General features: G+C 42.0%; 1 protein-coding gene across 2 annotated transcripts in view; it reads left to right on the top strand.

The window, feature by feature from the left end:
- Positions 1 to 24,920, top strand: part of LOC113524274 (low-density lipoprotein receptor-related protein 1B) — a 192,050-nt gene extending 167,130 nt beyond the window's left edge. The window contains exons 78-92 of one of the 2 annotated variants that reach the window (XM_053229489.1): positions 1,331 to 1,542; positions 2,147 to 2,253; positions 2,488 to 2,604; positions 3,941 to 4,114; positions 9,886 to 10,011; positions 11,743 to 11,907; positions 11,996 to 12,157; positions 13,152 to 13,326; positions 13,630 to 13,734; positions 18,829 to 18,905; positions 20,729 to 20,819; positions 21,496 to 21,646; positions 22,406 to 22,510; positions 23,573 to 23,611; positions 23,719 to 24,920. In XM_053229489.1, coding sequence (XP_053085464.1) covers positions 1,331 to 1,542; positions 2,147 to 2,253; positions 2,488 to 2,604; positions 3,941 to 4,114; positions 9,886 to 10,011; positions 11,743 to 11,907; positions 11,996 to 12,157; positions 13,152 to 13,326; positions 13,630 to 13,734; positions 18,829 to 18,905; positions 20,729 to 20,819; positions 21,496 to 21,646; positions 22,406 to 22,510; positions 23,573 to 23,611; positions 23,719 to 23,847 — 1,935 coding nt within the window. In that variant the 3' untranslated portion in view covers positions 23,848 to 24,920. The remainder of the gene's footprint in view (positions 1 to 1,330; positions 1,543 to 2,146; positions 2,254 to 2,487; positions 2,605 to 3,940; positions 4,115 to 9,885; positions 10,012 to 11,742; positions 11,908 to 11,995; positions 12,158 to 13,151; positions 13,327 to 13,629; positions 13,735 to 18,828; positions 18,906 to 20,728; positions 20,820 to 21,495; positions 21,647 to 22,405; positions 22,511 to 23,572; positions 23,612 to 23,718) is intronic. The other variant, XM_053229490.1, reaches the window with a different exon arrangement.
- The last annotated feature ends 2,243 nt before the right edge of the window (positions 24,921 to 27,163 follow it).

Here is a 27,163-nt window from a genome sequence, read left to right as displayed (position 1 = left end):
CACTAGTAACATTACATTTCTGACACACACATTTACACACAACCTAAAAAAAAGTTCAATAAAATAATAGTAATAAGAAGGAAAAATACACACTGATTTGTTTTATTACTCCAATGTTTCTGAGCATTTTGGTGGTCCTGTTCCACTAGTCTCTCTCTCTCTCTCTCTCTCTCTCTCTCTCTCTCTCTCTCTCTCTGAGCGAGTGTGGCATGTAGAGTATGTAAGAGCTGTTTGGCGTCTTGCCAGTTTTCCTGTGAGATTGTCTTCTTTGCTTATCTTTAATTTAGATATTAATTTATAAGTGAGTTGTCAGTAGGCGGTAAGAGTTGAGAGCGGGTGAGTGAGTGGGACGCCATGGCCTGTGAGGCCGGCGGGGAGACGCTGTCTCTCCGGCACGGCGTCAGGTGTGTGTTGGAGAGCGGCGCTCAGGTGGAGGAGGTGCTGTTAGCGCTGAGAGAGCAGGTCGGGCGTGAGAACATCTACTCTGCCTCCCGAATGAATAAAGCAGTGGTGGTGTTCGTCAGTGATTCAGTCGAAAGTGGAATATGGTTTAATTGTGTCATGACATACGTTTCCTCTCTATCTGCTCCTGTGACACGAGTCGACATCTCCAGTGTGTCTCGTTCATAAAAAAACGAGCTGATCATGAAGGCTGATTGTTCCACAGACAAGTTTACATGTTTCTAAATAATCATGATGAAACACTGGCGTCTTTGCCACCACTGAATGCCCGAGATGTTTTGAGTGTGGGGACATCGGGCAGAAAACCGTCTCTAAACCAAAACACTGCGGTGAGTCAGTCAATGCTATGATGCAGGAGAGTGAAGGATCAGAGTGCAGCACAGGCTCTACAGGAGATCAGATCACACACACGGAGGACGGAGAGATCGGACCAGATGAACCAGCATCTTCTAACAGTTCAGAAACCCCACACCATCAGCCTGAGGGTCTGTTCACCACAGCACAGATTAACCTCTTTTAGAGCAGACAAAAGGAAAAAGCAGCGATTCACTGTCCAGCTACAAAGCCAAGTTTGTTAAAGCAGCACAACACACCACAGGAAATGACCGTTTAAGAGCACTCTCACACAGTCACACGGATGACTCTCTAAACTGGAATATGGACTTTCTTATGGATTTATTTAAAGTGAAATCAGGATAAGACTGAAGGGGCTTTTGGACTTGGGGTTGGAGGGTCTGAGTGTGTTTTAAAGCATGTAAATATGTAAATATGTGAAATTAATACATTAAAGGAATCGTAAAAGTCAAGTTTCTCTCCCTCTCTCCCTCTCTCTCTCTCTCCCTCTCTCCCTCTCCCTCTCTCTCTGTAGTGTCCAGGTTTCCGGCGTCCGGTTGATCTGTCAGCTGATTGGGTGACGGGGTCTCTGTACTGGATCGATTACTCTCCCCTCATCCCCCCGTCTGCTCCGCCCTCGCTGCATCACTCCATCAATGTGGGGAAAATCGGAGGGGAAAACTGCACACGGCTCATCACTGACCTGCAGGGGGAGCCGTTCTCCGTCACTGTTAACCCCGCCCGAGGGTAGGCATATATATATATATATATATATATATATATATATATATATATATATATATATATATATATATATATATATATATATATATATATATATATAATATTATATATTATATTATATATTATAAATAAATAAATAAGAAAAAGAATGAGCTGTATGATTACTTCACTATAATGTTTTTAAATGTATATTTTTCAAATGATTTTAAATACATATTTAAATGATGTTTAATAATTAGAGAAAATAAAGCTTCTGCTGGAAGATTTTGAGAAAATCAGTTTATATTTTACATTTAATGGTCATTCTATCTTGAATTTTGCTAAGTTATCACAATTATTTTGTCCCTGAAAAAAACAAAACAAAACAAAACTCGGAATAGCAGTCCAGCTGAGTTAGTGTTAAAACCTGTTAGAATAGTGTTAGAATACCTTTTACACCAAACAGTTTAATTCATCAAATATTTAATTTCTTACGTTTAACTTCATGTCAGTGGAAAAGTACAGGGATGTCTCATAAATATCCCAAGTAGCAGGTCTGAAATTCTCACACACACACACACACACACACTACACACTGCACACTACAGTAGTGTGTGTGTGTGTTCAGGATGATGTACTGGTCTGTGATTGGTGATCGCTCTCACATCGAGGAGTCAGCGATGGACGGATCACTGAGGCGCGTTTTATTAGAGAAGAACCTGCGCCGTCCTACAGGTGTGTGTCTTTATTTCTGTTTTACTCGATAAACGGCGTTGATCAGTAGAACTCAATAAACACTACAGCTCAGATTTATTTCATTAGCAGCAGTGTTAATTAGCCAGAGGAACTTCGTCGCTCCATCTGTGCTGCAGTGGACCTTCAAACATTAACATTTTATACTACTCTTTTAAACTAACATTTTATTCAGACACTCACAGTAAGACAGTGAGTGTGTGTGTGTGTGTTTAGGTTTGGCGATTGATTATTACGGTGAAAGAGTGTACTGGGCCGACTCTGAGCTCTCCGTCATCGGCAGCATAAGATTCGACGGATCAGACGCTCATGTGGCCGCCACCATCCAACACGGTGAGACGGACGGCCAGAGAGACGGACAGCCAGAGAGACGGACGGCCAGAGAGACGGACGGCCAGAGAGACGGACAGCTAGAGAGACGGACAGCTAGAGAGAAGGACGGCTAGAGAGAAGGACGGCCAGAGAGACGGACGGCCAGAGAGACGGACAGCTAGAGAGAAGGACGGCTAGATAGTCAGTTGGAAAGTAGAAAGTAGCTGTAGACAAATGAAGGCAGAAAGAGAGAAAGATATACGTGGAGGCAGACAGACAGGTGAATAGAGGCAGAAAGAACAGAACCCTACAATGTAGGTGTGAAGTACAGATACAGACAAACCAAGAGATAGACAGATATACATACATAGATGCAGACAGAGAGACAGATGGATAAACTGGCAGACAGAAGGAAAGATGGTGCAAGAGTGAAGTACAGCTAGAGAAGCAGTGATTAGTTAATATAACTAACAGACAGACAGGAGAAGAGGAGTACAGCTAGAGAAGCGGTGATTAGTTAATATAACTAACAGACAGACAGGAGAAGAGGAGTACAGCTAGAGAAGCAGTGATTAGTTAATATAACTAACAGACAGACAGGAGAAGAGGAGTACAGCTAGAGAAGCGGTGATTAGTTAATATAACTAACAGACAGACAGGAGAAGAGGAGTACAGCTAGAGAAGCGGTGATTAGTTAATATAGCTAACAGACAGACAGGAGAAGAGGAGTACAGCTAGAGAAGCAGCGATTAGTTAATATAACTAACAGACAGACAGGAGAAGAGGAGTACAGCTAGAGAAGCGGCGATTAGTTAATATAACTAACAGACAGACAGGAGAAGAGGAGTACAGCTAGAGAAGCGGCGATTAGTTAATAACTAACAGACAGACAGGAGAAGAGGAGTACAGCTAGAGAAGCAGCGATTAGTTAATATAACTAACAGACAGACAGGAGAAGAGGAGTACAGCTAGAGAAGCAGTGATTAGTTAATATAACTAACAGACAGACAGGAGAAGAGGAGTACAGCTAGAGAAGCGGCGATTAGTTAATATAACTAACAGACAGACAGGAGAAGAGGAGTACAGCTGGAGAAGCAGTGATTAGTTAATAACTAACAGACAGACAGGAGAAGAGGAGTACAGCTAGAGAAGCGGTGATTAGTTAATATAGCTAACAGACAGACAGGAGAAGAGGAGTACAGCTAGAGAAGCAGTGATTAGTTAATATAACTAACAGACAGACAGGAGAAGAGGAGTACAGCTAGAGAAGCGGTGATTAGTTAATATAACTAATTAACATGCAGCAGTAAAGTGTGTGTTTCTGGCAGCTGTGTGATTAGGTGTGATCTTCCTGCAGGCGTGTCTCAGCCGTTCCGTATCGACGTGTTTGAGGATTATGTTTACGCCACTGCGCTGAATCACCGCGTGTTCCGTGTGCACAAATACGGCAGACAGCGCGCCGTCACGCTCCAGCTGCCTGTGCAGAGAGCCTCCAGTGTGCTGGTGTTTCACCGATATAAACAACAGGACGGTGAGACACCTCGGGATAACTCATTACATTATTTACATAGGGGAGGGTGAGACACCTCGGGATAACTCATTACGTTATTTACATAGGGGAGGGTGAGACACCTCGGGATAACTCATTACCCCGTTTACATAGGGGAGGGTGAGACACCTCGGGATAACTCATTACATTATTTACATAGGAGAGGGTGAGACACCTCGGGATAACTCATTACGTTATTTACATAGGGGAGGGTGAGACACCTCGGGATAACTCATTACGTTATTTACATAGGGGAGGGTGAGACACCTCGGGATAACTCATTACATTATTTACATAGGGGAGGGTGAGACACCTCGGGATAACTCATTACATTATTTACATAGGAGAGGGTGAGACACCTCGGGATAACTCATTACCCTGTTTACATAGGGGAGGGTGAGACACCTCGGGATAACTCATTACGTTATTTACATAGGGGAGGGTGAGACACCTCGGGATAACTCATTACGTTATTTACATAGGAGAGGGTGAGACACCTCGGGATAACTCATTACGTTATTTACATAGGGGAGGGTGAGACACCTCGGGATAACTCATTACATTATTTACATAGGGGAGGGTGAGACACCTCGGGATAACTCATTACCCCGTTTACATAGGGGAGGGTGAGACACCTCGGGATAACTCATTACATTATTTACATAGGGGAGGGTGAGACACCTCGGGATAACTCATTACATTATTTACATAGGGGAGGGTGAGACACCTCGGGATAACTCATTACCCCGTTTACATAGGGGAGGGTGAGACACCTCGGGATAACTCATTACATTATTTACATAGGGGAGGGTGAGACACCTCGGGATAACTCATTACCCCGTTTACATAGGGGAGGGTGAGACACCTCGGGATAACTCATTACATTATTTACATAGGGGAGGGTGAGACACCTCGGGATAACTCATTACATTATTTACATAGGGGAGGGTGAGACACCTCGGGATAACTCATTACATTATTTACATAGGAGAGGGTGAGACACCTCGGGATAACTCATTACCCCGTTTACATAGGGGAGGGTGAGACACCTCGGGATAACTCATTACATTATTTACATAGGAGAGGGTGAGACACCTCGGGATAACTCATTACCCCGTTTACATAGGGGAGGGTGAGACACCTCGGGATAACTCATTACATTATTTACATAGGAGAGGGTGAGACACCTCGGGATAACTCATTACATTATTTACATAGGGGAGGGTGAGACACCTCGGGATAACTCATTACATTATTTACATAGGAGAGGGTGAGACACCTCGGGATAACTCATTACCCCGTTTACATAGGGGAGGGTGAGACACCTCGGGATAACTCATTACATTATTTACATAGGAGAGGGTGAGACACCTCGGGATAACTCATTACCCCGTTTACATAGGGGAGGGTGAGACACCTTGGGATAACTCATTACCCCGTTTACATAGGGGAGGGTGAGACACCTCGGGATAACTCATTACGTTATTTACATAGGAGAGGGTGAGACACCTCGGGATAACTCATTACATTATTTACATAGGGGAGGGTGAGACACCTCGGGATAACTCATTACATTATTTACATAGGAGAGGGTGAGACACCTCGGGATAACTCATTACATTATTTACATAGGGGAGGGTGAGACACCTCGGGATAACTCATTACCTCGTTTACATAGGGGAGGGTGAGACACCTCGGGATAACTCATTACCCCGTTTACATAGGGGAGGGTGAGACACCTCGGGATAACTCATTACATTATTTACATAGGGGAGGGTGAGACACCTCGGGATAACTCATTACATTATTTACATAGGGGAGGGTGAGACACCTCGGGATAACTCATTACCCCGTTTACATAGGGGAGGGTGAGACACCTCAGGATAACTCATTACATTATTTACATAGGAGAGGGTGAGACACCTCGGGATAACTCATTACATTATTTACATAGGGGAGGGTGAGACACCTCGGGATAACTCATTACATTATTTACATAGGAGAGGGTGAGACACCTCGGGATAACTCATTACATTATTTACATAGGGGAGGGTGAGACACCTCGGGATAACTCATTACATTATTTACATAGGGGAGGGTGAGACACCTCGGGATAACTCATTACCCTGTTTACATAGGGGAGGGTGAGACACCTCGGGATAACTCATTACCTCGTTTACATAGGGGAGGGTGAGACACCTCGGGATAACTCATTACATTATTTACATAGGAGAGGGTGAGACACCTCGGGATAACTCATTACCCCGTTTACATAGGGGAGGGTGAGACACCTCGGGATAACTCATTACGTTATTTACATAGGAGAGGGTGAGACACCTCGGGATAACTCATTACGTTATTTACATAGGAGAGGGTGAGACACCTCGGGATAACTCATTACATTATTTACATAGGGGAGGGTGAGACACCTCGGGATAACTCATTACATTATTTACATAGGGGAGGGTGAGACACCTCGGGATAACTCATTACATTATTTACATAGGGGAGGGTGAGACACCTCGGGATAACTCATTACATTATTTACATAGGGGAGGGTGAGACACCTCGGGATAACTCATTACATTATTTACATAGGGGAGGGTGAGACACCTCGGGATAACTCATTACATTATTTACATAGGAGAGGGTGAGACACCTCGGGATAACTCATTACATTATTTACATAGGGGAGGGTGAGACACCTCGGGATAACTCATTACATTATTTACATAGGAGAGGGTGAGACACCTCGGGATAACTCATTACCCCGTTTACATAGGGGAGGGTGAGACACCTCGGGATAACTCATTACATTATTTACATAGGAGAGGGTGAGACACCTCGGGATAACTCATTACCCCGTTTACATAGGGGAGGGTGAGACACCTCGGGATAACTCATTACCCCGTTTACATAGGGGAGGGTGAGACACCTCGGGATAACTCATTACGTTATTTACATAGGAGAGGGTGAGACACCTCGGGATAACTCATTACATTATTTACATAGGGGAGGGTGAGACACCTCGGGATAACTCATTACATTATTTACATAGGAGAGGGTGAGACACCTCGGGATAACTCATTACATTATTTACATAGGGGAGGGTGAGACACCTCGGGATAACTCATTACCCCGTTTACATAGGGGAGGGTGAGACACCTCGGGATAACTCATTACCCCGTTTACATAGGGGAGGGTGAGACACCTCGGGATAACTCATTACATTATTTACATAGGGGAGGGTGAGACACCTCGGGATAACTCATTACCTCGTTTACATAGGGGAGGGTGAGACACCTCGGGATAACTCATTACCCCGTTTACATAGGGGAGGGTGAGACACCTCGGGATAACTCATTACATTATTTACATAGGGGAGGGTGAGACACCTCGGGATAACTCATTACATTATTTACATAGGGGAGGGTGAGACACCTCGGGATAGCTCATTACATTATTTACATAGGAGAGGGTGAGACACCTCGGGATAACTCATTACATTATTTACATAGGGGAGGGTGAGACACCTCGGGATAACTCATTACCTCGTTTACATAGGGGAGGGTGAGACACCTCGGGATAACTCATTACATTATTTACATAGGGGAGGGTGAGACACCTCGGGATAACTCATTACATTATTTACATAGGGGAGGGTGAGACAACTCGGGATAACTCATTACATTATTTACATAGGGGAGGGTGAGACACCTCGGGATAACTCATTACCCCGTTTACATAGGGGAGGGTGAGACACCTCAGGATAACTCATTACATTATTTACATAGGAGAGGGTGAGACACCTCGGGATAACTCATTACATTATTTACATAGGGGAGGGTGAGACACCTCGGGATAACTCATTACATTATTTACATAGGAGAGGGTGAGACACCTCGGGATAACTCATTACATTATTTACATAGGGGAGGGTGAGACACCTCGGGATAACTCATTACATTATTTACATAGGGGAGGGTGAGACACCTCGGGATAACTCATTACCCTGTTTACATAGGGGAGGGTGAGACACCTCGGGATAACTCATTACCTCGTTTACATAGGGGAGGGTGAGACACCTCGGGATAACTCATTACATTATTTACATAGGAGAGGGTGAGACACCTCGGGATAACTCATTACCCCGTTTACATAGGGGAGGGTGAGACACCTCGGGATAACTCATTACATTATTTACATAGGAGAGGGTGAGACACCTCGGGATAACTCATTACGTTATTTACATAGGGGAGGGTGAGACACCTCGGGATAACTCATTACGTTATTTACATAGGGGAGGGTGAGACACCTCGGGATAACTCATTACATTATTTACATAGGGGAGGGTGAGACACCTCGGGATAACTCATTACCCCGTTTACATAGGGGAGGGTGAGACACCTCGGGATAACTCATTACATTATTTACATAGGAGAGGGTGAGACACCTCGGGATAACTCATTACATTATTTACATAGGGGAGGGTGAGACACCTCGGGATAACTCATTACATTATTTACATAGGAGAGGGTGAGACACCTCGGGATAACTCATTACCCTGTTTACATAGGGGAGGGTGAGACACCTCGGGATAACTCATTACGTTATTTACATAGGGGAGGGTGAGACACCTCGGGATAACTCATTACCCCGTTTACATAGGGGAGGGTGAGACACCTCGGGATAACTCATTACGTTATTTACATAGGGGAGGGTGAGACACCTCGGGATAACTCATTACCCCGTTTACATAGGGGAGGGTGAGACACCTCGGGATAACTCATTACGTTATTTACATAGGGGAGGGTGAGACACCTCGGGATAACTCATTACGTTATTTACATAGGGGAGGGTGAGACACCTCGGGATAACTCATTACGTTATTTACATAGGGGAGGGTGAGACACCTCGGGATAACTCATTACCCCGTTTACATAGGGGAGGGTGAGACACCTCGGGATAACTCATTACGTTATTTACATAGGGGAGGGTGAGACACCTCGGGATAACTCATTACATTATTTACATAGGGGAGGGTGAGACACCTCGGGATAACTCATTATGTTATTTACATAGGGGAGGGTGAGACACCTCGGGATAACTCATTACCTCGTTTACATAGGGGAGGGTGAGACACCTCGGGATAACTCATTACATTATTTACATAGGGGAGGGTGAGACACCTCGGGATAACTCATTACGTTATTTACATAGGGGAGGGTGAGACACCTCGGGATAACTCATTACCCCGTTTACATAGGGGAGGGTGAGACACCTCGGGATAACTCATTACGTTATTTACATAGGAGAGGGTGAGACACCTCGGGATAACTCATTACGTTATTTACATAGGGGAGGGTGAGACACCTCGGGATAACTCATTACATTATTTACATAGGAGAGGGTGAGACACCTCGGGATAACTCATTACATTATTTACATAGGAGAGGGTGAGACACCTCGGGATAACTCATTACCCCGTTTACATAGGGGAGGGTGAGACACCTCGGGATAACTCATTACGTTATTTACATAGGGGAGGGTGAGACACCTCGGGATAACTCATTACATTATTTACATAGGGGAGGGTGAGACACCTCGGGATAACTCATTACATTATTTACATAGGGGAGGGTGAGACACCTCGGGATAACTCATTACATTATTTACATAGGGGAGGGTGAGACACCTCGGGATAACTCATCTCTCTCTCTCTCTCTCTCTCTCTCTGTCTCTCTCTCTCTCAGTGTTAAACCCGTGTGTGAGGATGAACTGTGAATTTTTGTGTCTGTTGAACCCGAGCGGGGCGAGGTGTGTGTGTCCCGAGGGGAAATCGCTCATCAACAGGACGTGTGTGGACACCAGCAGCAGAGGTATCTCTGTCACACACACACACACACACACACACACACACACACACCAAAAAAAAAAATCGTGTGATTGTTGATATGGTGAAGTTTTTCTTTAAGGAGATTTTTTTATCATGTATGGAAGGAGACTCCAGTGTCAGCGCTTTGTAACAGTCAGAGGTAAAGCTGTAACTGTAAGTTTTCATCTTCAGGACAGAGGAGTTTACGCTTCTTTGAGGTTTCTCGGTAAAATGCGTAACAAGCTGCGTTTTTATCTTAAAGAGAAAAAAAGAGGTTGATGAGGAAAGTGTTTATAGCTGCTGTAATGTAAGTAATGTAGTGTTTATTATTGTTCAGGTCATAAAATATTTGAACTTTGCACGATTTGAAGATCAGTGCAGCACTGCGTCTTCTCCTCGTCTCACCACAGCAGCAGGTTCAGCTCTGGTTCTGAGTCATTACTGTCACGTTATGTTTTACAGCGCACACCTCTCACTGGTTTTCACATTTTTATCTGAATATTTTATTTTGAGCCAAGTGTTTTGTGGTTTTGAGGGGTAGACACGGTTGTGCTTTGAGGATTTGCAAATGTCTGTGTAAGGTGTGTGTGTGTGTGTGTGTAAGGTGTGTGTGTTTGGGAGGGGTTAAATGTGGGTGTGCTTGAGGGCATTCAAGAGGATTTTTTTCATGATTTTTCTGTAATTTGTGGAAGCATCTGTTAGCGTTTGATACGTGACGGAATAAAGAGTTGTGTTTCTGAGATAGTACAACACTGATCCACCCTAAGCGCTCAGGGTCAAAACATGTCTCGCTCCAATGCTTTTGACTGAAGTGTTTACCACACACACACACACACACACACACACACACACACACACACATAATCTCTGTTAGTTTGTTAGCACGTCTGACTTACAAACAGTCTCACTTAAGGTTCATTGGATTAGTGCTTGATGCACCAACACCTCATCACTGCTTTAACACTCGTGTGCACAGGAGCTTTAAAGAAAAGGAAACAGTCACTTTGCTGAGTGCAGCGCTGTAATAAACACACATTTGAATAAATGTACACATAAAGGACCTTCAATCCATTTCTGTGAGGAAAGTTGCTGGTATTCAGAGTCGAGTTACGCAGCTGCTTCAGTGGATTTTCTGAGCTCCACATTCAGATTATTAACATCACCTGCGTGTAGCTCTCACCTCCTGATTCTTCCTGAGTAGAAGTTCTGAGACGGAGTCCACAGTGTGAAGGATAATCTGACCAAGCACTCATCTGCTACGCTTACAGAGAAACTTTAACTTCATTCTTCATTTTATCCTGAAAATACTCACTCTTCTAGATAAGCCATGCCTCTGATTAAGACGCGTCTCCTCCGACGTCCTCCGTGTGAAAAAAATATATATTTCATGTATTTTAAAGTGACAATATTATTAATTAATGAACAGACTCATATAGAGATATTCCATATCATTTTTGAGTGTGTTTATATCCAAAACATAAAATCTGAGCATAAATGGGACACGTCTATGTTTTAGATAAACTCCACCCCCATGTGTGTAACTTCTGAATGGTGCTTCAGTCAGTAGTTACGTCTGAGCTCTGAGTACTGACGTGTGGAATTTCAGTATTAAATCCTCACTGAGAGAGTAACTCCACTCTGAATACAACACAAATACGTCTCACAGTGTGTCATGGTGCCACAGGTCCTTAACTGTCCCTGTGTGTGTGTGTGTGTGTGTGTGTGTGTGTTGCAGGTGGTATATGTCTGGCGGTGTGTGTGAATGGGGGACGGTGTGTGTTGAATGAGAGAGGACAGGCACGGTGTGTGTGCAGGTCAGGGTTCTCAGGGGATCAGTGTGAAATCGACCACTGCGCTGGACACTGTCGAAACGGAGCGTCCTGTTTTACTACTGTAACAGGTAACACACACACACACACTTCTTTTTTTTGTGACGCTCCTATTTTATTCTTCATTCTTTTTTCACTGTTCTCTCTCTCTCTATGTAGGAAGGCGTGTGTGTCGGTGTGTGTTGGGGTTCTCAGGCGTGGTGTGTGAAAGGAGCGTGTGCAATGGATTCTGTCTGAATGGTGGATCGTGTGGCGTTACCGCGGGCAACCAGCCGTTCTGCCTCTGCAGTGCTGAATACACTGGAGAACGCTGCTCTCACCGTGAGTCTGTCTCTCTGTCTCCCTCCCTCTCTGTCTGTCTGTCTCTCCCTCCCTGTCTGTCTGTCTGTCTGTCTCTCCCTCCCTGTCTGTCTCTGTCTCTCCCTCCCTCCCTTTCTCTCTCCCTCCCTGTCTGTCTCTGTCTCTCTCCCTGTCTCTCCCTCCCTGTCTGTCTCTCCCTCCCATTCTCTCTCCCTCCCTGTCTGCCTGTCTCTCCCTCCCTTTCTCTCTCCTTCCCTCCCTTTCTCTCTGTCTCCCTGTCTGTCTCTGGTTATGGTGTTAGGTGGGGTTAGTGTGTGTGTGTGGGGGGGGGGGGGGGGATTATGGTGTTCCCCGTCTGTCTGTCTGTCTGTCTGTCTTCCAGCAGGTTCTGAAAATAATAAAGAACACTGAAATGTATTTATAATAAGCTTCACATTAATGGGTTGCTATTACATATTTTTACACAGTATAAGCATTTCATGCACATTATAATAAATATTTATTATACATAATAATAAACATTTATTTCACTCTTTAATGGTCACTTATTACACACTACTAGATATTTATTATTTACTTTAACACTAAATTATATTACTCACTGAATTACATATTTGCTAAATGATGTATAACATTTAATCCAGACATGTATTACATTTATTACACTGTGTAATATATATTTAATCCATGCTAAAGCATATTTAATACTCCTTGTTGTATATATTTATTATACACTATAATGCGCATTTATGGCACATACTGTTACATATGAATTACATTTAAAAACTTTTTATCCCGATTGTAATACATATACATTTATTACACACTAATAAACATAACTAATACTTACTAGTACATATTTATTACTTATTGCATTACACATATACTATAATACGTTAACGTATATTAAACACTAACGTATTATATAGTTAATGTGTAGTATCTATTAATTACGCACTGTATTACGTATGTATTACATTCTGTGTGTGTGTGTGTGTGTGTGTGTGTTGTGCAGATATCTGTCAGCATTACTGTGTGAACTGGAAGGAGTGTTCCGTGCTGAGCCCGGGCCGTGTGGACTGTGTGTGTCCGGAGCGTTATGAGGGTGTGAGGTGTGAGACAGACCGCTGTGTCCACTGCAGGGACGCGCCATGTTTCATACACAACGCCACCGGAGACGTCTTCTGCAAGTGAGTACTCCTCTGTGTGTGTGTGTGTGTGTGTGTGTGTGTGTGTGTGGGCTTTTGTACCTGGTTTCACAGTACTGTGTACTCTATTTCACTAGAATCTGGATGTTTGATATTTTTCTAATTTTTCTAGTTTAATGTAAAAATAAATGATGTGTCTTAAAAGTGATATTATGTCATAATATCATATAATGTCATATAATAGTGATGTGTGTCATTTTCAAGTTACATTGTCCTACATGCTGATAGAGTAGATATGTAATAACTATTCAGATAATGTGTGTGTGTGTGTGTGTGTGTCTGCAGCTGCACTAGTGGGAAGATTGCATCAAGTTGTCATGTGTGTGACGGTTATTGCTATAATGGAGGAACCTGTCACCTCGACTCTGAGACATCTCTACCCTTCTGCCAGTGAGTCTGTCTGTCATTAATACAGTGTAATAAACAAACACACATCAGGTAGGTTCCGTTCTGATCAGCTGATTTAGACTCCGCCTCCTTTGAAGGGCTCTCTCTCTCTCTCTCTCTCTCTCTCTCTCTCTGTCTGTCTTTCAAGTTGGACAGCAATTTAATTAAAAAAAAAGAAAAGACTTTGTCAAACGTCGTGATCAGGTTCTTCAGTGTCTTTATACATCACTTTTGGCTGTCAGGTTACCTGAGGACAGATTCTCAACTAGTGCAGCTATTTTACTGCTTCTCAACACAAGCAGTGTCTGAGTGTTCACGCCGTAACATAGCCAGGTCGCTAACTAGCATACATTCACTACATCAGCTGTGATGAAGAATTAGGTTAGCTGGTGAAATTTAACTTCTGGCAATGAACGCATTTACACTTGTAAATGACTCCCTGGGTGATTCGCTTATATTTGTAAATGACTCCCTGGGTGATTCGCTTATATTTGTAAATGACTCCCTGGGTGATTTGCTTGTATTCATAAATGACTCCTTGTTTGATTCTCTTACAATTGTAAATGACTCCTTGATTCATTGACTTTCATTTCTAAAAACTCCTCATTATTAAGCTACCTTTGTAAACAAGTCTTTGAATGATTAACATACATTTATAAAAAAAAAAAAAAGCTCAATTCCCTTGGGTTCATAAATGGTCCTTAAGTGATTAGTGTGCATTCATATACGACTCCTCAAGTGATTAGCTTATATTAATAAACGACTCTTTAAGTGATTAGCCTACATTCAAAAACAAACTCCTTAAGTAATTATATTACATTCACAAACAACTCCTTGAGTGATTTAACTTATTTATAAACGACTCGGGTGATTAGTTTGCATTCGTGAACGACTCTTTAAATGATTAACCTCCATTCACAGACATCTCACTGAACAATTCACTTCCATTGATGATAAACAACTCCTTGAGTGATTCACTTAGATTCATAAATGATTCCTTGACTGATTCACTTGCATTTATAAATGACTCCTTGAGTGAATAACTTGCATTCATAAATGATTCCTTGAGTTTTATGCCCAGCTCCTCAAGTGAGTCACTTGTATTCATAAATATTCACAAACGACTCCTTTATGTTTGGATGTTCCATTTAGATTTGTAGTAGATTTCTTGAGTGAATAATTTACAATTGTAAATGACTCCTCGACTGATTCATTTAGAATCAAAAATGACTCCTCGGATGATTAATTTGTATTCAGAAATGACTGAATGAATGATTGCATACATTAGTAACCGACTCTGGTGCTGTGAGCAGCTGGCTGAAGAATGGGACAGACTGTTATCTCAGAAGTGCACTAATGTTACCCAAACATGCTGCCTACCTAGGGAACCTCATTCTGATTGGAACGCAGTGTGAATCATGACTAAGCCACAGAAAAGCAGAGAGAGAGAGAGAGAGAGAGAGAGAGAGAGAGAGAGAGAATTCAGCCCTAAATTGATTTCTCATGAAGAGGTGTGTGTGTGTGAGGACAATGAGGGAGCTGATGGACACACTCCTTCTCAAAAACGATGCTCTTTTGTGAGAATCCTCATCTCTTTTCCTCTTTCTCTCGTGTATTAAACCATTCAGACTTTTTCCCTTGCTCGTATATAGAGTTGTATTTTTTTCTATTGCCACTTCAACATTATTAAAGAAGGCATCTGTTTCTTCCTGCTTTTCTACAGTTCCATCCATCTTTTCACCCTCCTTCCAGAGCTTCAGTCATTCAGCAGACCACACTCACACACCTGATGCTACGTTTTTGTCTCTTCCCATTAATATTCTTTAATTTCTCCTCCCTGCTCGCCATTAAATCTAGGGTTTTCAGGAATGAGACCATTTCCATTCGTATGCAGATGGCCAGAGCTTGTTTGGCAAAGGTTAAAAGGCGTTAATGAAAAGGTGGAGAGACGGCAGAGGACCTGCCATGATTAGCATATTAACAATAAGAGCTTTTCTCTCAGGTTCACCTCGTCCCATCAAAGCTTTTATTTATTATTTATTTATTTCTCATTCCTTTTTTTTGTGCACTTTCTCTTTTCTCTGCTGTTTTTCAGTCTTGAGGGTTTTTATAGTTAGAAGATACAGAGTGTGTTTGAATCCCTCGATACACTCGGTGTGTGTCTTGTGTTAAATGAAAGCCTCTTCTCCACTGATGTGTTCTTTCTTTATATTTTCAAGGTTCTGCGTCTCATAAAAGCAGCTTTCTGCTTTTAAATGTCATTTACCGTCTCAAGGAGAAAATCTAAAAGTTGTAGGATGTGCTTTTGTGCCGTCTAGTCAACGTGGACTTGAGGGTAATGGAGTGAACTTTTAGCACCGTATTCTCGCGGCGAGACAGCTCTGTCTTTCCACCGTGCTTTTCACACGGTTAATATTACTGCTGTCTGACAAACACAATTATAGGATATAGGACTTCTCAGAGAAATACATGTTTGTGTCCAAAATAGGGCTTTTACCCACCGCACAACAGAACAGAAATTTTAGCGTTGGAAAACTGGAACTGCTTTTCACATCACACACCAAATTTCCCATCAGAGTTTGTCACTTAAATCCCTTCATCCGTAACACTTATTGTACACTTTTCTCACCACGAGCTTCAGAATAAGACGTTGTTTAGAGCAGGACATTAGTTCTCAGCATCTTTATAAGTTCACAGTTTTGAGTAAGTATGATGCTTTACCGAGACACGCTCTGGGGAAAAAAGGTTTGGCTTATGAGACCATGAGCTGTGAATAAAATGGTCAATCAGACAAAAGGACTTAACAGCAGCATCGGGGAAAAAACTACAGATAAAGAAGAAATGTCCAGAGTCTTCAGGACAGAGGAGTTTACTCTCTGTCTTTTTAAGAGAGGCTGGTGAGGGAACAACTGTTTATAGCTGCTATAGCGTAAGTGAAAACAGGAAGATGTAACTATAAATGGATAAAAATGTATGATGTTTTTTATAAAAAATTTAAAAAAAAGATATTGGGCCAATTCCAGCGAAAAATGGTGCATCAGATATCAGCTCCTGTAACAAACAGCAAAGATCAGAATAGAATTTTTAAAAAAATAAATGTACTTTTGGAACTGAATATGTTTTTGCATATAAAGAGACTTGGCTCTTTTTTTTATCATCTTTATATATACTGTATTATTTTTATTATATTTAGCATGTAAGTGATTTTCGTTTGTGAGTTTTAACAAAACCATTTTAAAGTTTAGCACTTTTTATCGGCTGATACTCGAGGTTTCAGTAACGGTGTTGGTATCAGAAACGATAAAGTCTCATCTGTGTTAAAACTGTAAAAGTTGGTAAATTGCTGTGGTATAAAAGGAATAAAACACTTGGGGACGTGCTGTCGTAGGAAAATAATCAACTTTGGGGTGATCACTCATTATTACATCGGATATTATTTTACTATAACCGTGTGACTGAATCAGGCTCAGTATGCAAATTCAGGCTATGGAGTGATTTCTAATTTGCATATTAATAGTGGTTTCTCCACCTGCGTGTGACTGTTCTGCAGCGACGCTCCAGCTGCGTGACGGAAACTGGTGGATTTTTCTTTCCACTCGGGTCACGTGTTCATCACGTCTCAGCACGTGAGCAACAGTAGAACACTCGGGCTTTGAAACCCGATGTTGAAGTGTGCTACAAAGCGCCGCCACTTTCCATCCCTTCACCATGCAGATCCTCAGTGTAGAGGGCGTGGCCTTGACAGGAAGTAGGACACGGTCATAACCACTTGCGAGTAAAGCGCACTGAAGACCTGCTCTCTGTAGTGCACTCAGATTGGTGAAGAGTTTGATGAGATGAAGCAGGTGTGCTAAAGCATGAAAAAGCCATCAAAGCGTGACATTTTGAGGAAAATTGAGTGTCGCATTTGCGTCCTGATCCACTCTCTGTCACGCATCACTTCCTGTTTCTCCAGTGACAGTAAGTGCTCACTCGCCCCGGAGTGAGCAGGCAGAAGGTTCCGGGTGCAATGAGTGATTTCACACTGATTTCACTCTCTCTGTGGCGTGTGTTTGTGTGTGTCTGTGTGTGTGCGTGTGTGTGTGTGTGTGTGTGTGTCTGTGTGTGTGTGTGCGCTGAATGTCAAACAGATTCATGCTTCAAACATCTTCAATGCATCTTTAAACCACATCCATAACCAGCTATGAGGACGCTGAGGTCCGGATCTCAGAACCTCAGTAGTTCTGGAAGAGTCTGAGGTTATTTTGTTGTTGTTGTTGTTGTTGTTGTTGTTTTCAGAGTTGGTAGGCTTGTGTTTCTGTAGCTGATGTGAGCGAGGAGTCAGTGAGACTTGTTTTCAGGTGTGTTAGGTATCGATATTCAGGTGGGTTGTGTGTGTTTTGAGGTTATGGTTTTGTTTTTTGTTTTTTTTTTTGAATAAAGTATGTGAAGTGGATGTGGTTTTGATTACATGGCTTGTGGGTAAAGTGGGCGTGGTTTTGGATTTCTGTACTCAGGTTTGGAATGTAGAGGTGCGTCCCAAATCACGTACTTACGCACTATTCTACGCCGTTGTGTAGTATGAGTAGTGTGAGTGGTGTGTTCACTCTGAAAATTACAAACAAGAAGAAGTGATCTTCAGACACCCGGATGATGCACTTATTCAACCGAAAAAACGAAGTGTGGAACGTTGGACGCTTCACGCACTCAGCGTTCGCAGCTTTGCTTGCGTAGAGGAAAAGGGGCGTGGCTACCGGGCGCTGGCGCTGGCTCAGATTTGCTCAGAATCAAAAAAGGTCATGTTGGGCATAAAAGGAAACATGGACATAAACAGTAAAAGGAAGAAATTAGTTTTCTTTGACTTTAGCAGTGCTAATCTGCAGCGTCGCATTACGTGCAGTTCACATTATTTTCCATCGACTGGGAAACGGCTTGTTCTTCCGGTTAGTAAAAAACTGTTAGCGGTCTATTTGAGACGATACACAACTTAGGTGTGGTTTGCCTTCAGGTATGTAAAGTGGGTGTGGTTTAGAGTTTCTGTACTCAGGTGAGTAAAGTGGGTGTGGTTTAGAGTTTCTGTACTCAGGTGAGTAAAGTGGGTGTGGTTTGTGTTTTCAGGTGCTCGGTGAACTGGACCGGCACGCAGTGTGAGAAACCTACAACCAACAACAGCAGGAGCGACATCGTCAGTGGGAGTGAGTGTCTGACCACACACACACACACACACACACACACACACACACACACACACACACACCCCATCCACTCACTCATCTATTCTACCCACCTGTCCAGCTATCCACCTATCCATTCATTCATCCATACTCCGGCCACTCATCCAGCAGTCCATCCCCACCTCCATTCACCCATCTATCCCTCTATCCACTCTTTTATCCCACCATCCATTTTTCCTCAGTGTATTATATTGTAATGTTATATTATTGTGATGCTGTTCTCCATGTGTTTGGTGTTTTTATTGTTATGCCGTAATGTCTCTCTCTCTACCCAACCTCTCTCTGACCCCTCACTGACCCCTGTCTGACCCCTCTCTGACCCCTGTCTGACCCCTCACTGACCCCTCACTGACCCCCAATCATCCTGCTGGTGGATGTTTTCGCAGGACAGATGATATTTCAGCTTGACATTTCCAGCAGTATGATTCTCCCATATCATCCAGAGACGCAGCCATGACCACGCTTAAATCAACAGCAGCACTTTCTGATATTTAGGAGAGTGATATTTAACAGCAGAGAGAGAGAGAGAGAGAGAGAGAGAGAGAGAGAGAAAGGGAAAACTTTTCTGCAGTAGCTTTAAACTCTCCGCTTGTCTATCAGCAAGTCATCAGTGAGGGATTATCCCCTGCCCTAGCACTTAATCTCTAATCATCATGGGCTACTTCTCAGGGAAAAATGGTTCAACAAACTAAAAAAGTCCTGAATAGAAAGAAAAGACATTTTTGAAAATAGCTTCTGAGCAATGAGCAAAATCGATATCAATCTAGTGAAGGAGCGAGCGGTCTGTGGAAGAGATGGCACTTTACCGAATAATGAGCTGTGAGACTGTGTGTAGCGTGAGAATATTCAGAGCTTAGAACTTCATTTAATGTGGAGAATTTAATTGTAATGAAATATCCTGTGTGCAGCTACACCACAGACCAAAGATTTAAAGCAACAGTGACTTTATGAAGGTTTAAGATTTATAAACAGACAATATTGTGGACTATTTATGAATGTTGAATTCACCTCATGGGTTGTATTCAGAGTGGAGTTACTCTCTCAGTCAGGATTTAATACTGAAATCACACACATCAGCACTCAGAGCTCAGACGTAACTACTGACTGAAGCGCTATTCAGAAGTCATGTGAGAGTTACGCACACGGGGGCGGAGTTTATCTAAAACAGAGGCGTGTCTCAGTTACGCTGGATTCTGATCTTAAGCTTAAGCGCGTGTTTCTTGCGTGATTTCGGCTCGAGTGAGGAGCAGCGTTAAGTCCAGCGCCGCCGTCTGACTGTTTAATATAAACACAACATGTCACGCTCAGATGTTTTGTCTGTAAATACATTCACACGTTATTGAATGATTTCTTTTTTCAGGTTTAAAGGTGAGTGTTTGTGTTTAAAGGCAGTGGTCTAGACGCTGTTGTAAAACTCCGTCTCGGATACTTCTACTCACAAAAAGTCTGGAGGTGTGAACTACACGCAGCTGATTTTAATAATCTGAGCTCGGAAAATCCACTGAAGCAGCTGCGTAACCGACTCTGAATACCAGCAACTTCCTCACAGAAACACTTTTATCTTTATGTCACTGTCTTTAAGTATGTGTGTGTTTATAACACACACTCGTTTCCTTCCTCCTTTATCACTCCGTCTTTTATTATGCCTCAGGAGGAAGTCTGATGATGTCTGATGTCTAAGTTCTTAACTTTTTCCTCTCTCTCTCTCTCTCTCTCTCTCTCTCTCTCTCTCTGTGTGTGTGTGTGTGTGTGTGTGTGTGTGTGTGTGTGTGTGTGTGTGTCAGGGAGCATCGGGATCATCGTCCCTCTGGTTCTGCTGGTGTTGATCATTGGCGCAGTAACAGTGGGTCTCCTCATCTGTAAACGACACCAAAGGTCAGAGTTTAAAACACCAACAGCTAATAAACTACACACACGTCTGAAATAAACCTTTCCCTCACCTGCTGCTTTGAAAAAGAAGGATAAAGTGAGTAAAATGACAGAATAAAAGTGAATTCTCTCTCTCTCTCTCTCGCTCTCTCTCTCTCTTTCTCTCACTTTCACTAAATAAATCTTTCCATTAATGTTAAATAAACGTCTCTTTACAGAAAACTTCACCACATCAGCGTTTACAGGTTTTACTTAAAACAACACTTTTTAAATCTGTTTATTATTAGTCTTAGATTATGTGGAGCTTCTGTCTTACACGTCCCTGTGAACTATGTTACTGTTACTATGGAAACGATAATGTATTAGAACAAGGGCATTAATATAAACCTGTCGTTCAGCTGGAACTACAGTCCGAGTCGCGCTGTTATACAAACATAATGCACACCTTCTGACCAATCAGAATCGAGAATTCAACCACACTGTGGTATAAAGTCTGAATATTAAACATTCTGTCTAAGACGCATCAGGATGCTTTTATGTTTGTGACTTTCCATGTCTTCACATGTGTGATTCCTCGTCTCTCGTGCTGATGCACAGGCGAATGCTCCTGTGTGTGTGTGTGTGTGTTGTATATTTAATGCAGTGGTGTGTGTTTCATGAGTTGTTTATGCCGTGTGTTCAGAGGGAAGCGTGTTCAGAGGCAGCCGATGGCTAACGGAGGCCTGAACGTGGAGATCGGAAACCCATCATACAACATGTATGAACTGGAACACGACAGTCACGTGGACGTGGGAGAAATCCTGCACCCCAACTTCACCCTGCACCCCCAAAAGGTCACGCCCAATAATAATGATTATAATTATAATCATAATAATCATAATAATCATCACTATAATCATAATAATCATAATAATGGCGTTTTAATGACTGCGTGTGCTGCTTCTTACTGCAGCCTGAAGTGTTTGTGGTACAGAGACTCCACTCTCACATGTTTTTTAAGGGAATTACATTAAATGTTTTGGGTTTTATATTAAACTTTATACAGTTTAAACAGTTCCAGATTAAACTTGTGTGCGAGTGTCAAACCAATCAGCATCGTCGCTTCAACTCACTCTCATTAGAATCCTAGCGTAATCTTAGCCTTTATACCATTTCCTCCAGTCTGATTCTCATGGAAACAAATCAAATCATCAAATTACATTACTATTAATAACTTTAACTGAAGGTTGAGTGAGAGAACAGAGAGCTAGCTGAGCTTCAGTGACACAGAATATTCAATAACATGTTCTACTGCCTGTGGGTTCGCTCCGGGTTCTCCGGTTTCCTCCCAGAAACATGCAGGTGCCTGGACTGGCTGCAATAAAAGGTGTGTGTGTGTGTGTGTGTGTGTGTGTGTGTGTGTGTGTGTGTGTGTGTGTGGTGCACTGCAATGTACTGGAGCTTCATCCAGGGAATATTCAGCCTCATGCCCAGTATTCCTGGGATAGACTTCGGATCCACCACCACCGTGATTAAATAAAGCATGAACACGAATGAATGAATGAATGAATGACTCTCTCTCTCTCTCTCTCTCTCTCTCTCTCTCTCTGTAGGGCTGGTGTGTGAGGTCCAGTGAGCCTCGACTTCAACCCACACACACTCCGCCATCACGGACTCTCCCTGTGCACCCTGTCCCCATGTCTTTTATTCCAGGACAGGTGAGTGTGCTCTCTCTCTCTCTCTCTCTCTCTCTCTCTCTCCCCCCCACACTTTTCTTTTTCCACTTATATTCATTTCATTCCTTTTATCCTGAGCCTCACTCTCGGTCTCAGTTCATTCTGCTTGCTCTACCAACTTAGTGAGTTTATTACAGCAGTATATCACAAACATGTGGCCTGTTCTATTAAAAAATAATTATTTATTTCTTTTATTTATTTATGGCAGGTATATCTAGTGCCTTTCTAACACCCAAGGTTGCTTTACGAAGTGTAAAACACATCCAAGTGACATCCAAAATAAATTTAGTTAATAATTCAGTCAAACTATAGATGAGTATAAGTCACACACAGTTTCCAAATATTTGTGAAGTTTGGCTCCTTTATGAGTTGTGTGTGAAACGCTTCCTAAGCTGTAGGAGGGGAACATTTTGTCTAAGACAGAAATCTAAATATCAGATCTGTAAAATAAGTTTAAAATAGATCATATATTAAAATTTGATAGATATCTTATGCTTATTTTCACTGTGATTCTCCAAACATTACAGTTCATGGCCCAAAAAAAATTTAAGCCACATTTAAAATGTAACATTATCTCTCCAGGGTAAGAAAAGCCAAATTGAGAGAAGAGAAAAAGAGAATGGCTCCAAGAAAAAAAAAAATCATGCATCATCATCATGGAGTTAATGACAGTACACTCTTTAAAAGAAGAGTTTTTATAAGGGTTCTTTAAGGGATCATTGGATTTGATGAAGTTAGTTGAGAGTTCTTAACCTCCTGAAAAGATTCTGCTTGAATAAGGAATCACTCTGTTGGAGGATTTTCTCAGAAAAACACTCACAGAAGGATCTAAAGGATCTATATTTTCTAAAAGTCTGCTGTATTGGTGCTGTATGAAGCGTTATTAGAGTTTATAAAGGATCGTGATGTTCAGAGAACACATTGAACTGAACTGAAATAAGGGTTCGGTGGCATTTTTTCCCCATTTCATTTTCATGGAATTTATTTTATTTTCATGGATTTTAATTTGGATTCATCCATTCATTCATGCGTGCCTTCATCCAGTCATGCACTGAGTCAGTCCATCGCTCCGTGTATAACCGGGTAAGTCCGTTTCCATTCGTTTCCTTTAACAGACACAGAGTTTATTCTTTAATGTGCTGTTGGTGAATGCAGTCTGAACAGTGAGCGCTGTGGTGTTGTGTTTGCAGGCGGTGAACTTCTCCAGCAGAGCGTACACAGCCGAGCGTCAGAGCCATAAACCCGTCGTTAGACTGAGCGAGAGGAGAGACGTTTATCCCAAAAGACTGGAGGGGGCGATACGCGAAACAGCCGCCTGAAACTAGCTTTTACACAAATCCTGCTTATTTTTTACCTATAGACTTTACACAAGAGACTTTTTATATAACTGATCAGGTGCCCATCGGCGTCGTCGTACATCAGTGCCATATTTACGTTTGGACTTTTCTTTATGAATGAAATCTCCGCTGAGCTGCTCACGTCCATGTAAAGACTGTTATATAGGTTTTAATTTAATTACACATACACACTATATATGATGTAATCGCCTCTAAGGCACACGCGTATTGTAGGACATTTTACATCGAAGCACCACAACCGCCTGATGTTTCATCACGCCTGAGCCACACCGTCTTTTTCCAAATCTCATCTTCACCCTCATCCGGTGAACAGAATTCTGGGATTTCTTTCTCCTCACTGCTGCTTCAAATTCATCCATGAAGAAGAAGGGGACGATGAAGGACGTTGCCTGCGTCAGCTCTCTCCTCCTGAACGGATCACAGTCACGTTATCACGTGCGTGTGTTGAACCTCATGACAAGGTGTAGGAGCGATTAGCGGCACGTGCCTCATGACGTACACTAGGTGCATATTTACCAAATATTTAGATTTTATTTTTGATATTTGAGCGGCTGTGTAAACGTGATCCTGTAAGTTATTAGTCCTTATCACATCAGTGCTCTTTATATATGCTTTGAAGAAGTCTGACCAAAACAGGAAGTCTGTCCTAGTTGCTTTGAATTTGAATTATTTTTTATATTTATTTGACGTTATATTTATTCATGTGGAAATGTTTTATGGTTTCATTTGGGTTGAACTGCATTAAAAGATCTGTTACACCAAATCAACTCGCATTCAGTGATGTTTCATTCCAGGGCTTCTTTCATGCAAGGACAAATTTATTCACAAGGTCCAGCTGCCCAGAAAAATCGAACTGACTTCGCTAAAAATGTGTTACATTACTAGAGAGAGTAAAGGACATTATCCATAAGCACATCATGTTCATGACTTCAACACAAAGTCACAAGTCTTTGGCCACAGTTCCAGCTCTGAGCAGCGGCGTTCTGTCCTCACAGCATGAGTTCAGTAAACTACAGTATTCGAGTCTTGAGCTAAAATGAATGCAGACGTAAATACTGTAAATGTTTATTGCAGTAAAACAATAACACAGGTATCTCCGGTGGCAGAAGATGATCTATAACTACATCTGTTCATCATTCTGCAGCTGACTCTGACATCCTGATGATGTTCATCAGTGCAATAAATAACAAAGGAACTGACGTGTGTATCGTCACTGCTGGTAAACCGTCTGTAGCGATACAGCTTAGTGCTCCATGTCCTCAGTGTTATAAGGCGCTGTCTGCTATTCAATCTTAACTCTGATAGAAGCTAATAATGCTAAGGTCATGACTTGTGTTCTGGTATTCAGCTCAAATAAAACTGTTCATTAGATAAAGTTCAGACGGAGCAACAACATTAACGGTTGTTCATGAGCTGTTGCTGTAATGTGCCGTCATACTGAGGTGTGCTTCATGTTTAAACAGTAGCTTAAAGACGTCGTACTTCTGTGATACTCAAATTAGCCGAAGGCTGGAAACTACGACACCTTCGTCTGTTGAACCGTCTGGGAGAGTTTTAAAACATAAAGAACCATGTAAAAAAGTTCCTCTTTCACTCTACGCTAATCACAAAAAATCCTAAAACCAGGACGGTTGCTTAGCGACCGGAGCGCGGTAACAGTAGCCTATGATTTTATAAAGCACATTGTCTTAGTGTTTATATGCTGCTAAGGCAGACAGCTTAGCAAGACCTGTGCGTTAATGTGATTTAAAAAATAATAACACATTAGGATATTAAAATGAATCGCATGTGTTAATGCATTAAATTTAACAGCCCTGGTTTAAACGTAAAGTCAGTATAGAGTAGTTTTTTCTCTTTCAGGTTGTTGAGGAGTCGCCTACTCCTCCACCAGGCAACTGTGAAATAAATACAGGAAAATGTGCTATTAATAATTTTATTATTTTAGCCTCATATTCCCCGACTTTGCCCTAAACCCTCCAGTCCTCCTCCAAGTGTGCACTTCAATGACCTCAGCAGAGTGTTGGCTGGCTGTGTGGCGCACTTGTCTTCCAGGCGTCTTTGAGGGTTTGTGGATCAGGGGATTTGGAACATCATGGTGGTCTCCGTGTTTCAGTTCTCATCAAACCCATCTGCCGTGATTAGAGCTTTGGAGCAGAGACTCAACACGACAAGAGCAGCGTTTGCTCGGAGTTATTCCACTTGGAGTCCCAGATGGAGCTCTTGTGGTGTTTTGGTTGTCATTTCTGCGTCGCTGTGACGTTTGAGAGGTTCTTGTGTCTCAGTTTAGGGTTTGAAGGATGCGCAGAAGAACCCTCTGTGAGCCTTTAAAGATGAGATGAGAGAGTCACAGGATCTGGAGACATTGCAAGCATCATGATGAACTCGACAGCAATAAAGCCAACAATGAGGGGAAAAACTGCTGTTTAAATAGTTTTCAGTGTGATTCATGAGCAATGCACTTCACTACGAAATTCTGTTGTGTAGTGGCTGTGAATGTCTCATCCACACACACACACACACACACATCTGAAGAAATAAAAGGGAAAATAATACAAAATATAATCGGTACAGACTGAGTAATATAATCCAGGAGGTAATAATATGGAGGAAATGATTTTATGAACTGTTGTGTTAAAAGTGTGTGTGTGTGTGTGTGTGTGTGTGTAGCTGAATAATTAAAACCTCTTGGTTTATTTCTGAAGCACTGTGTGATATAGTGAACACTCAAGTGCTCGTATTTTTCCCAGGTGTGTGTGTGTGTGTGTGTGTGTGTGTGTGTGTGGTGTTTGTTTAGGACTTTAATGATGAAATGATGTGCAGATGGTGCAGACTCTTTAGTTCAAGTGAAGAAGTGAAATCCACCTCATCAGGAAAACGTTACGCAGTTTTATTTGTTTCACCTGAAAGTGGCGCTGCTCGTAGCTCGTAGCTCGTAGCTCGTAGCTCGTAGTGAATAGAGTTCTTTAAGGGTCTATTGATTATTAAGGTGAGAAACTACAGGTACAAATGACTCCTTTAAATGTTTTTCATGTTTTAACATTCTCTTTTCTTTAATTTGTTGATTTAAAATAATGACATATGACAAAAAATGTCATGTATCACCTGCATCATAATTGATAATAGTTTAAATAATTATACTGTGATTGAAATGATGAGTAAAGAAATAAATCATTATATACAAATGATTAATTATGATAATCCAACAATATAAAAATAGAATAAAAAAAACTAGAATTAGCATATTACTGTGCTGTTTATTAGAATTGAAATGGGTCAA

Source organism: Pangasianodon hypophthalmus, chromosome 25 (genome assembly GCF_027358585.1).
Source record: "Pangasianodon hypophthalmus isolate fPanHyp1 chromosome 25, fPanHyp1.pri, whole genome shotgun sequence".
NCBI classification, from domain to species: domain Eukaryota; kingdom Metazoa; phylum Chordata; class Actinopteri; order Siluriformes; family Pangasiidae; genus Pangasianodon; species Pangasianodon hypophthalmus.
Note: the sequence above shows the minus strand (reverse complement) of the source record. Positions and strands in the feature narration are given on the sequence as shown.